Source organism: Silurus aristotelis, assembly GCF_946808225.1.
Source record: "Silurus aristotelis genome assembly, chromosome: 10".
Lineage (NCBI taxonomy): Eukaryota > Metazoa > Chordata > Actinopteri > Siluriformes > Siluridae > Silurus > Silurus aristotelis.
The window spans coordinates 15,378,942-15,391,618 of NC_139583.1; the positions used below are offsets into that span (position 1 = coordinate 15,378,942).

General features: G+C 38.2%; 1 protein-coding gene across 2 annotated transcripts in view; it reads left to right on the plus strand.

Moving 5' to 3' along the window:
- Window positions 1–12,677, plus strand: part of bcar1 (BCAR1 scaffold protein, Cas family member) — a 69,867-nt gene that overhangs the window by 38,352 nt on the left and 18,838 nt on the right. For both annotated transcript variants that reach the window (XM_083552655.1, XM_083552654.1), the window contains exon 2: window positions 7,886–8,500. In XM_083552655.1, the coding sequence (XP_083408781.1) occupies window positions 7,886–8,500 (615 nt within the window). The remainder of the gene's footprint in view (window positions 1–7,885; window positions 8,501–12,677) is intronic.

The following is a 12,677-nucleotide window of genomic DNA, read 5'->3' on the forward strand; positions in this document are numbered from 1 at the left end:
TTACAACTCTTTCCATTAGTAAAGTTTTTTGTTTCTTAGTCACTGCATTATAAAGAGAAGTTTAGCATAAATTTAACAACACTATTAACTAGTTTAAATCCCCCTCAGCTGATGGAAACTTGGCTCATCAGGCTGATCCTGAATCAGCATCTAAATAAAGAGTGCCATGGTGGCTATGAGTGTAAGACTGAAAAAATGGAGAGAAGGAGAATGAGTGAGAGATAGAGACATGAGAGAGAGAGAGAGAGAGAGAGAGAGAGAGAGAGAGAGGCATTTCTAAACTCAACTCGTGCAGTGATTTCTCCCATTGACTCAGCTATGACTCAGAGCCAAACTCTGTGGCTCAAGAGGGTACAATTCCCCACCTTCACAAACTCCTTGGCGGTATGACAGTCCAGGCCTGATCATTATACGCCATTAGTAATTGGTTGGAGTAGAAGGTATTTCTCAATGCTGAGCTGAAAACATTTGATCTGAATTGGGATGGTCTAAAATCCAGAATGGCTTTTACTCGTAGGGAAATGTGTTTGGTGACTAATAGAAAGAAGTCTTAGTTCCCTAGTTGTAATTTAACTAGATTGTTTGCTTGGAGTTGTGACTAAGGCTTGGGCAGTAACTGCATTTTCATGTGAAAGACTTCTTGGATAAAGATAGATACTGGTGCTTGCTCAAACCTCCACACCAATGTCAACTTGGGCAAGTCTACAGTCAAAATGGGTTGCTTAAAAAAGAAACTTTGTGTTTAGGTTGGGATTTACTACTGGGAATAACTTTGTTAAAGCCACATCTTACTGAGTTATGTTGATGATAGGCCTGGGTGGTTTCATAGTTAGAACACTTAAGTTTCTATTTATAATACTAAAATTTTAGTGCAAAAATATAGGACCGTTCTGTATCCCTTTATCCCTCTTTTTCTGCTTGACTTATTGTTTTTCTACATCCATTTGTCAGTCTCTGTCTCTGATTGTCTATTAATTTCTACTTCCCTTTCTCTTAATGAAAGAGAGAGATATTTAATATAGCACTTCAAATGCCCAGGTAATGAATTTCTGTATGTAAAAGATATATACCTAGGGCTTAGTTTTTTTTGTATGAATATGCACTAACCCTAAGGTTCTCCCTTTTGAATGAGAATGCTCTATTACTTTAGCATATCTTGATTTTTTTGTGTGAGACGCAAACAAAGCATGCCTTACATTGCTGTTTACCTGATAGCCTTAAGCTAATTCATTGTAAATGAAGCAATCAAACTTAGTTAAAATAGAATGAAAATAGACAACAGCAGCTCAGCTTAGGAAGGATCTAGCTGTGAAATGTTAGTGGTGTAACACGAAAGCCAAATGAATTGCAAAAGCTAAGACAATTGCCTTTTGTTATTTAATCCAGAAGAGTTTTCCCTGCCTTTGTATCTTTTTGATACACTGAAATGCTGGACTGGGGTCAGGGTGGTGTTCTGAATGAGTGGGGAACTGCTTGTAATCTTCGAGCAGACAGCTTTGGATTGATCATCAGGAACCGTCAAAATTCTGTTCATGTTTATGCCATGATGAATGTCTGTGACTCAGGGCTTAGGAAGGGAATGTTAACACAACAATGTGCTTTGTCCTTGTTGTTTCAATATAGGGTTTTTTCCATGTCCTAACTTAAATCAAAGCAGAAATCCACCAGGACTTGTATGTTCATTTAATAAGTCTATTTCACGGCATAATTCACACAGTCATGCACAGTTTAGAGGCAGTTGTCATGTTTTGACATTTAATCTTCAGCGGCTGAAATGTTTAGTTGTTTGGTTTACATCTTTACACCTACATATTAGCCTACTCTTACATTTCAGTTAACAGTATCCGACATTACCTACAACTCCTGGCTAATTGTGGCCCAAGGCAATTACTCTTACTCAGTTATATTCCCTGCTCTAACAGATAAAGTTCCAGGGCGTTATCTTTTGTTCTAATATCATCATGAACGGCATCGTGCTTATCATCTCATAAATTGCTCACTAGCCGAGTTATATTGTGTCATATAACTGCTTTGTATTCCGGAACTTGTGTCGTGTTTGTTCCAATACTTGTCATTAATAAGGCATCAAACAGCACTGTAAAATGGGGATTGATAAAAGAAGTAAAGCCTGACCGTAATCAGTAACATTTGGGTTTGCTGAATGTCTTCACAATCATCAGTGTGGCAGACAATTATTATGGGAATAAAAAAAACTCCAGCTTATAAATACATCATACACATTCCATATAGTACATTTCAGTGAACCTTTTCTTTAATTGTGTCTGCATCTGCCTGCAATTGTTAATCTATAGCAGCTGTGGTTTTAAATGAATCCTTTTAAGGTTAAAGTTAGTTATTCTATACATGCACTGCTAGATACAAGTGCTGTACCTTTGATCTAAACTGCACGGTGTTTTCACGGCTTACAGGGATGTCCTTCACCCACATACACTCACTGTGTTAGTCAGGTAAGATGAACGTGGGCAGCAAGCCAGAACTTGAATGTAGCCTGCAGCTACAAGAATGTGAGATGTTTTCTTACCAGTGACACACGCACACACACTTACCTATCAGGAAAGGAGGGTCCGGAGAGCTGCCTTTGTTTTTCTGTTGCCTCAAGGAAAGCAGGAAGGGCATGATAATTCTCAGTAGTGATGTTGTTGTTCTTCGAGTGTATTCAGTGTATGGGAATGTATATTTACATACGTGGAGATGCTGCTGGTGAACATGGACTATTATAGCTTCTTTTTTATATCTTCTTCTTTTATTTATTTATTTATTTATTTGTATTTTGAGGTTTTTTTTTTCAACAGTGACTTATAGTTGTAGTCTTTGTAGACAATGTGTGACGCACCAGGTGTGTGTCTGTGTGCGTAGGTGTGTTGTATGTTGTCAGAAAGCTGTATGACAGATCAGAATGTGTTTTTATGGAGGAGGTGGATAGACACTGTGGAATGGTGGCAGGACAGAGATGTGCCTAGACCTGCAGAGAAAATCGTACACAAAAAACATATACAGGCATACACAAAGTTACCGGATTCCTCAAATCCGTTTCTACAAGTTTGTATACCCAAAAGATGGCCACTGACTGTGTTCCTCTTTTTTTTATTTGTCATTCTCTATACTTCCGACATGTACACACACCTAACAATTAATTTTCCCTACCTGCATATTTTTTTCCAGGTTTTTTTTTTGTGGCTTGTTTGCTTTCTAGTTTAGGCTTGCCTCTAGCAAACACTGCTAAGATATACCTTGAAACTAGAGTAGGTCACTATTGTTTTCTACCTCAAGTAGCTCAGAGTCATATGAGGAATAAGGTTCATAGTACCTGTTTTCTTTGTAAATGGTCATTGTGCATGAAGCAAAGGTATTTTGGGCTGCAGACTCTTCCTACATGCTTACAAATCTCACAAACTAAAATTTACAAACTGTTTGGCGGACTTGTTTTTTTCTAAGTTCAGTCTCCTCTTTTTTTACTTGACACATCTCTTTATGGGGTGTGAGTCTCTCTCTCTCTCTCTCTCTCTCTCTCTCTCTCTCTCTCTCTCTCTCTCTCTCTCTCTCTCTCACACACACACACACACACACACACACACACACACACACACACACACACACACACACACACACACACACACCGACTCGCCAAGACAATAACATACAAGGGAGTCTGCCAGTTCCATTTCATGATTTGTCTTCTACAGCAAGGCAACCATCAGTCCAGTCTGACCTCACTGTCTGAATACCTCAGGCTAATCACTGGCTTGTTGCAATTTTTTCCCAACTCCTGCTTAGTCAAACACCAAGTTTCACAAATTACAAAACAATCTTGACAGCGATTTGCAGTAAAACGCTGATAAACATAGCTCTAGTTTTTAATGTTAATTGTTTATTATATTGTTGTTATTGTATATTATATTGTTGTTTCAATAGTAGAATATAAAAGAGAAATAAAAAAGGGATGCAATAAGTTCAGGTGTCCATAAGAAAAGAAGGCAGTGCTGCTTATGTGTTGAGTCCGTTTGGTTTAAATCTAATAAAATTTTTGTTGGTGGTGATGGTGTTTTTTTCAGGGCCTGTGAGAAAATAATAGAGCAACTATTCAATTACATTTTTAATTTTTTTTTATTTTGTATAGCGCTTGTAACAATGAACATTGTCTCAAAGCAGCTTTACACAGATAATGTGGTGATAAAGAATAAAAAATATGTTCTTTATAAGTGTAAAATTGTCCCTGATGAACAAGCCTGTGGCTACTGTGGCAAGGAAAAACTTCCTGAGATGGTACAAGGAAGGAACCTTGAGAGAAACCAGACTCAAGAGGGAACCTATCCTCATCTGGGTGGCACCAAATGTCCATTTATTACAAATAAACCAATTTGCGGGGTACAGTGATGGTGGTCAGATGCAAACTGTAGTCCTGAGTCAGTGTAGCAGACTGTTGCCATTAACTACAGTCCAAATCCTCAAAGCTCCCATTCTTACTCTGTAATTTCATGGATCCCCAGGGTGTTGATGAGAAACCATCCCCAGCTCGACCGAGAGAAGAGAGAGAGAGAGAGAAAGAGAGCGAGACCAAATACATAAAAAAAAAACATACACACATGCTTGTGCACTCACACAACTTTTGTGACCTGCTGTTTACACATTTATTAATGCATCTAATTAATGTTTATGCTTGACCTAAAACTATCATTAACCTCAGTAGCAAAAAAACCCTTTTTATCTTTTTGTTAAATCAAAGCTGCAAGTTCTGTAACCTAAAAACTGATTTACTCATTAGGAAAAGCAAATGTCTCTACAAAAATATAAAAACCTGCCTTCCTGACACAAACCATAAACTTTGCTGGCTTTACTAATGTTTCTCCTGGGCAAAGGCAGAAGACAAATTGTGCAACGCCTACACAACCTATGCACACATACACTTCCCCTGTTCTTTTGCCTATGGCTTCCCATCCATTGACTTTTCTGTACTGAGCACGCTCCACTAGCTGCTACATTATTTCTTGTTCACTTACCAATAAATGAACCCATGCAGCCAATTTCCTTCCTTTGCTTCAAAACTTCCTTCCCTTGCTTCAAAACTTCCTTCCCTTGCTTCAAAACTTCCTCTTTTAAATCCTGTGGAACTTTACTCCTCTACATTTCTTATCTTATACACTTTCTCTCATGACCATTGTTAATGGCTTGCCCCTGTCCTGCTTGTAATCCTTTTAAATGCAAATGGGTGGGCATATAGTCTCATGGATGATACATTTCCTTTTTCTTTTACACTCTGTCTCTTTCTGTTTTTGTCCTCATTCTCTGCCTATTGCTCTTTCTTCTCCTCTTTATTCTAGTTTTCTCTTTTTGCATGTGCTTAATAAACTTTTTTGTCAAGAAATAGGGAAGCATTTGGTCAAGCTGTCTTCAGTTTCTCACTATTTGTCACATTTTATCAAACAAAAGTTCTGAAAATAGAAGTTTATTTCCCCCCAGTGGTGTAAACCAAATCACTATAGAACTTATATAATTTTATAGAACACATATAATTTATCTTGACACAAGGTCTATGTGCTGGCACAACATTTTGATAAAGGTACATAATCATATAGTGTAGTTAAATCTTGTACATTTCCCTCTGGGATGAATAAAGAGATACATTGTTCTATCTGTCTTATTGACTACGTGAATCTAAACAAAATTACGATTTGTCATTGTGCCACCGAGTCAATACAAAAGACATATGATTCATTTATTAAACACTTCCGGTGTTCAGAGAGAGCGGGAGCAAGAAACACTAAGGGAATTTTGAAGGAGTGTGAGAGAGAAGTAGCCCGAAGTTTGGCAAACTTCAATAATGGAGACAAAGTTCAGCTCCTTGTGATGTCATAAACTCTCCAGAGGATTCCTCTTCCTGGCAGGAAGTTCCCCCCCCCAAAAATTTTTGATCTTATCAATAGATCACAAAATCATGGCTGGAGAGAAGATAGAGCATGTCGAAAGACAGAATGGATACTGTGACAGAGAAAGACAGACCATATAGCCAGCCACAAGGCTTTATTATCACACTGCACAAAGTAATTCTCAGTTGGATCCCACCATAGTGTATCAGCAGTATGTCCAATATTTCCAAAATAAGTCCAGATTGGCTTCAAAAATGCACCTGAAATTCCAGTGCAAGAGCTTTTGATTTGATTTAAACTGTCTCTATGGAGAAAGCCTGGCGAGTCAAAGAGCTCTTTCAACTAGTCTTGAGAGCGTCTCATTATTTTGGCATTAGAGTGTGTGTGCGTGCATGCGCCAAGCCTGGACGGTGACGTCTCAGCCAGCTGCTTGCCGGCAGTAAGCCACTCTGGTTTATTATATTGCACTCAGGCCTGAGGGAGATACCATAGTGAGTCGGGCTACACAAGCAGTGCATTCATCAGGGAGATATGGCCTACATGCACTTCTTCTCACTTCTCCAGCACAACACACAGACCCAGCATTCATCACAACCCTGCAACTCTCAGCACAGATCTCTACGTACATATACATGCAAAATAAGGAGACTTGCATTCAGAAAAGCCATTGAGATCCCATTCATGAATCATGACTCACATAATACCACTAACTATTGTGCTCTGGGATGCTTGTGCCCTGGAGCATTTAGGCTATTTAGGGATTTTGTGTGTGTGTTTGATTGTATATATATTGTCCCTTTTTCTTATCCCCTTACACAACATAACTTGACGGGTGAATGAAATCACTATCATTGTAGAGTACTATCTCACTATCTCTTCTCTCTCTCTCTCTCTCTCTCTCTCTCTCTCTCTCTCTCTCTCTCTCTCTCTCTCTCTTTCTCTCTCTCTCTCTCTTTCTTTCTTTCTCACTCTCTCTCTCTCTCTCTCTCTCTCTCTCTCTCTCTCTCTCTCTCTCTCTCTCTCTCTCTTCTTTGCCCAACACATTGTCAAGCTGTTGTTAATTAACCTGAAATTAGGACATCCCCACAATTAGCCAATCACATGTTTATTTGGCTAGAGGAGAGTGCTAGAGAGCCATTGTTGCTTGCTGGAGCTTCATAGAGCACTGGAAGGCATGCTGCATGTACCAGGCTATACCATTCCCTATTGCTGGTATGGGGGCCTGAAAGCAAACATTTGTTTAGTGTAAACAGTTGGCACTGCTTGTGGGTGGCTGTTTAAGACTATAGGACAGATGGAGTCCTTGTTGTGAAATGCAGAGACTCAGAGATGCTCACAATATGGCACTTTGCATTTTAAAATAACATACTCACCTGTCTCTCCAACTGACACAAGTACTTGCTTTGCTATTTATGAATCAGTGGAAGTTATTTTAGGCCCATATAATTTAATATTTTTTCTGTATGCATATTATTTAGAACTCATTCAATTTCTGACCCTTGTCAAGAACTGTTTGTATTGTACCATTGTGCTAATCTTTGTTGTATCTATTGTTACATTGTTACTGTGCTTATGTCACTAATATTGCTGCTAACTACTATAACACGATATGCAAGATTTGTTTATGGAACCACCCTGGTACAGAACAAATAGAAAATGGGATTTGATTTTAATACGCTTGAATACACTTAATACGCTTAAAAAGGTTATATGGGTACAAACTAGAACTTAACTGTCCAAGTAATTTGTTATGAAACACAATTACTTTAGTTTATTACATTTGTGTATGTTCATTTTATGTTCTATTCTTTTCTATTTATGTTCTGTAAAAATACAGGAGTCAAATGATTAAATCAATATATTCAACATGAATAAAGGATTCTGGAGTCACAGTAGGCCTTCTAAGGCTTTAGGCTTTTTTCAAACTATATGTCCTTCTGCAAATCAAAACATGTCTTAATGAATTTTAATGAGCTCTTTTTTTATTTTATTTTATGCAGAACGTATTGGCCAAGGCTCTATATGACAATGTGGCAGAGTCTCCGGATGAGCTCTCCTTTCGGAAGGGTGACATTATGACAGTGCTGGAGCGGGACACCCAAGGCCTGGATGGCTGGTGGCTTTGCTCACTGCATGGGCGCCAGGGCATTGTACCAGGCAACCGCCTCAAGATCCTGGTGGGCATGTATGACAAGCAGCAGCAACAGTTTTCCAGCTCTCCATTATGCTCATCTCAGAGCCACCTCAGCATTCCACCTAGTGCCTATACCAAACCTTCCCCTGCCGCGCAGTACACGGCAATGCACCCAGCCTGTATTAGCCCTCCCAGCCTATACCAAGTACCCACTGGGCCTCAGACTCCACAAACCCAGCCTAAAGCTCCACCCCTCACACAGAAACAAGGTGCTGGCAAATATCACTTGGCGAGCCAGGAGATCTATCAGGTGCCACCCTCGATGGGCACACCAGGACAGGAGATCTACCAGGTACCACCTACAAGTGGAGGACAGGATGTATATCAGGTGCCCCCCTCTTTGAACCTGAAACAAGAGGTCTACCAGATTCCCCCTTCCATGGAAATGAGAGGCTGGGACACTCCCAAAACCTTGGGGAAGGTAGGGACAAGCAAGACACAGACATCCCAGAGCAGGAAATGGGCTTTAGTTCCACTTAAAATACACTGAACCACTGAAATCTAAAACTTGTTATCTGAACTCCTGAGAAACAAACCTTTCTGTTTCTACCCCAAAAACCCAAAATCTCTAGCTGGGTCTTATTATTATTATTATTATTATTATTATTATTATTATTATTATTATTATTATTATTATTATTATTATTATTATTATTATTATTATTATTATTATTATTATTATTATTACACTCACACAGCATCGTCAACCAAACAGAAATCCCATGAAAGTTTGAGATACAGTAGTCAAAGATTCACAAAAGGAAAAGATTCACAAACAAAATTTATATTGGAGTACAGCTAGCAAGAGACTGAAAGTAACATAGAAAGAGAAATAGTTTAGAATGGCAACAGAAGCAAGAAGAGAGAGAAAGAGAGAGAGAATAGATTTAAATATAAAGCTATAAATAATGCAGTAGCATGTAGTAGCAGGAACTGAAGACATTGTAGGGTTGAGGAAGGTGAGAAGGTGGTTTTAGCAGTTATCTTTGGGTTTCCTGCAGTGGGCAGTATCACCCCCCGCCCCACCTCCCTGTGACTCTCAGGAGCACAGAGCCATATGCCAGCAGTGTTTCGGCAATAGGAGTGAATGAAGTGTAAAATAATTGTCAAATGTAAGGAAAAGAGGAGTGGCACAGGTGTTTCTTCAGTGTGTTCTGGAAACAAATGCCTACCTTCCTCCACATTTTTTTCTTACAATTTGGAAAAGAATCTAGGTTAAAATGAAATCCCCTTATAACTGTCACGCATTTACTATTACCGGTTACAGAAATTACCACATTAAAACTATAGTGATTTCATGGTCACTATAATAAGTTACCAAAAGATACCTAGTAAACTCAGGCAGTATCATATATAATCAGCACAGTAACTATCTCCACTGCATAATATGTACTAAACATAGCTACAATAAAACCCAATTTTAAAACGTGCATGTCTATAGTAGTACTAAGCATGCTAAACTTACCGTACCTATTGTCAGGTTCCCCAAAACAATCTTGGTGGTTTCATGGAGTAAAATAACAGCATTGTGAATTTTATTTAGGATTGGAATTTCGAGAATTTACATACTTTTCATTATTTTTATTCCTTTGGCAGACACTAGTAGTCCAAGTAGTAAAGAGCCTTGCTCAATGACCCAACTGTGGCAGCTAAAACACTGAGCTATCAATTCCATGTTTTGTTTTTGCAATGTCCTACAGAGGGCTATAGCAGGTAATTGTTTGAGCTAGTGTTTCTAGTTGGACTGAAAGTCAATTATACAAAATAAGTCTTGTGTAAGACTGTGCACAAATGACTTCTGTGTAATGACCAGACACTTCTGCACTTCTACCGAACAGTCGCTCGATTAGAAAAACAAAGAACGAGGCACATATGTGTCATTGCTAGAGCTCACATATTAGTGATAACACAATCATTGTCTGGCTCACATCTGACACATAACAAACAGCTCCATGAGACTAACACAAGGTTTTCTCAGTTTCTCTGCATTGTCTCTGAAAACACCCCATTTTAGACAGTAGCTATTATTAAGCGCTTGTCAGTGTAGTGTCATTTTTAAAAGTTGCAGAATTGGAAAATCGTTTCAATAATATTTTTTTCCACTTAATGCCTTGAGGCGTCCTAGTGCCCCCTTCTTTCCAACTATTATTCCACACTGGGAGAAAGGATGATGAACCATACCCACATACATACAGTATACCCAAACGAAAGAGAGTGAAGGATCAGTCTTGATCATTCAGTTCTTTTTGGAAACAAGAAACTGTACACATTACATTTAGGGCTAAAAGCACTTGACAAATTATTCTGGTTCATGTGTGCATGTATGTTTGTGTGTGCACGGGTTAGTGAGATCTTTCTTTGAAGAAGAAAAAGCTGATATGAGGTTGTATCCAGTTCAGCTGCCTAGTCCCTGAAGGGTGAATGGCATGTTGGGGGTCTGATTGCACTAAAGCAGCAAAAGCAGCTGGGAGTGGTGTCACATCAAAACAGATTTCAGATGGGGTGTGTAGACACACGACCCTCAAATCTCAAGCACGCTTTTCTGAGAGACTGAAATGCCTATGCACTCTGTCCGTCAGTTTGAGTCTCTTTTCTCTCTGTGTTGTTTTTAATGCCAGTGTTTTTTTTTTTATTATTTCTTATTCCTTTGAGAAAAAAGAATGGCACAAATCCACCAGAAATAGATATAAAAAAAAAAAAATAATACAGTCTGAATCTACAGAACTCTTTAAGTTGTTATAATAAACATAACATGATGTTTTCATTGTTCATGGTTTAAATAATTTGGAAGTTTGTGTATACAATATTGTCTTGTGTGTTATAGGCAAGCTATTCTCAAGTACTTCCCCCACCTGCATAGTCATAGCCAATACTGTCTGGTAAAACAATGAGCACACACTAATCTTTCCCTACCTTTGACTAAGATGCTGTTATAATGTCCTAACTGTATACCTTAATGATGCTAACAAACTCCCTGGTTGCTTAGTTACACATTAACCAGAATGATGTGGCAATTGCAGCTCTGTGCACACATGAGTAAACAGAACCATATGAAACATGAACTGAAAGAAAGCTGAACATTGTGAGAAAGGAACAAATGGTGCACATACGCATGAATAAATTGATGTGAAGTATAAACCTGTTCCTGATATTAATCCTGACATTCTGTATTACCCAAGGCAATTGTTTAGATTGTATTTCAATACAAATTAAACTTTTAATGTAAATGTTTTTTCCCTATGTCTAAGTGGTGATCAGTGTAAACAGTGCTGAAGGAAATGGAACCTTAAAAGCTCTTCATGTGGTCATTGTGGTGTGTTTTCATGTGAGGAAGTACAAGTCAGATATAGATATATATAAAAGCCAATATAGTCAGCTTTTTGGTTTTAGAATTCTCTTGTATTTTCAGTATGAGATTAAGATAAATAATCTATAAAAATGTTTGTTTACACAAACATGTTTTAACCCATATTTAAGAAAGGGCAAATTATACTACAGATGGCATGCATCATTCTATACATGTGATCTCTATAAGGTATTGTCCATCATGTCTTCATCATTATGTCAGGCATATAAACCAAACAAAATGTTTTTCAACGTGAATGTTAACCAGTGCAATGCTAACCATTGTATTGTTATAGCCTTGTTTACTGTACATCAAAAACCTCACAGCTGTATGTACTGTATGTTTCCAGTATGTTCAGACTGTGCAGTAGCATCCAGGCAAAACTTTAAAAAAATGCAAATACAATTGCAACTGCAAATCCATTGTAGCTTAAATCGTTATTAATATTATTATTTTACTTCATTTACTTTGGTCAATATTTTCTTTTAATATGTGTGATTTGATAACTAAAGCTACCATGGACGATACCATGGAGTCTGCATTTAAAAGTAGTTATCATTCACAGCTATTTAAAAGCTGGTTTACAATATACAGTTATTTGAGTTATACAAGGCTGATATTATTGGAACTGCTTTTCATTTAATATGTTGCTTGTGGTAGATTTGGTAAATCTTTCTATTCATGAAATGTCACAAGTGGCCAGAGAAGGTGCTCGAAAAATCGAGATGTGAACATCTCTATGTCTCAGCTGACCTCTTGTGATCTGTTAAAGCCAGTCTTAAATTCCGCTTACTATGTGATAATCCCTTTCCAAAAGCACATGCATAAGCTCAGGGGACCATGTTGCAGTATACTGCACATTGTAACAGGCAGAGAAATCCAGAGAGGAGGAGAGGGGATGAGGAAGGTTTTGTAAGCTTATCTTCAGCAGCAGCTCTTATTGGGAATAGAGAGGTGCTGGTGAACTTGAGCAGTGAAAGCATGCATGTGGATTTAGCCTCCGGTAATACAGAGCTCAGCCATCAGATTTAACTAGAATCATATTGAATTCATAAGCTATAGTAAAAATAAACACCCACGTGTACGATGTGTTTTAGTGTCACAAACTGTTTATTTTGGTGAGAATGTAGTGTAGTGCCTCACATCCATCTTACCATTTTGAGTATTTATTTTCAGTACTGTTCCATTATAACACACACACACACACACACACACACACACACACACACACACACACACACACACACACACA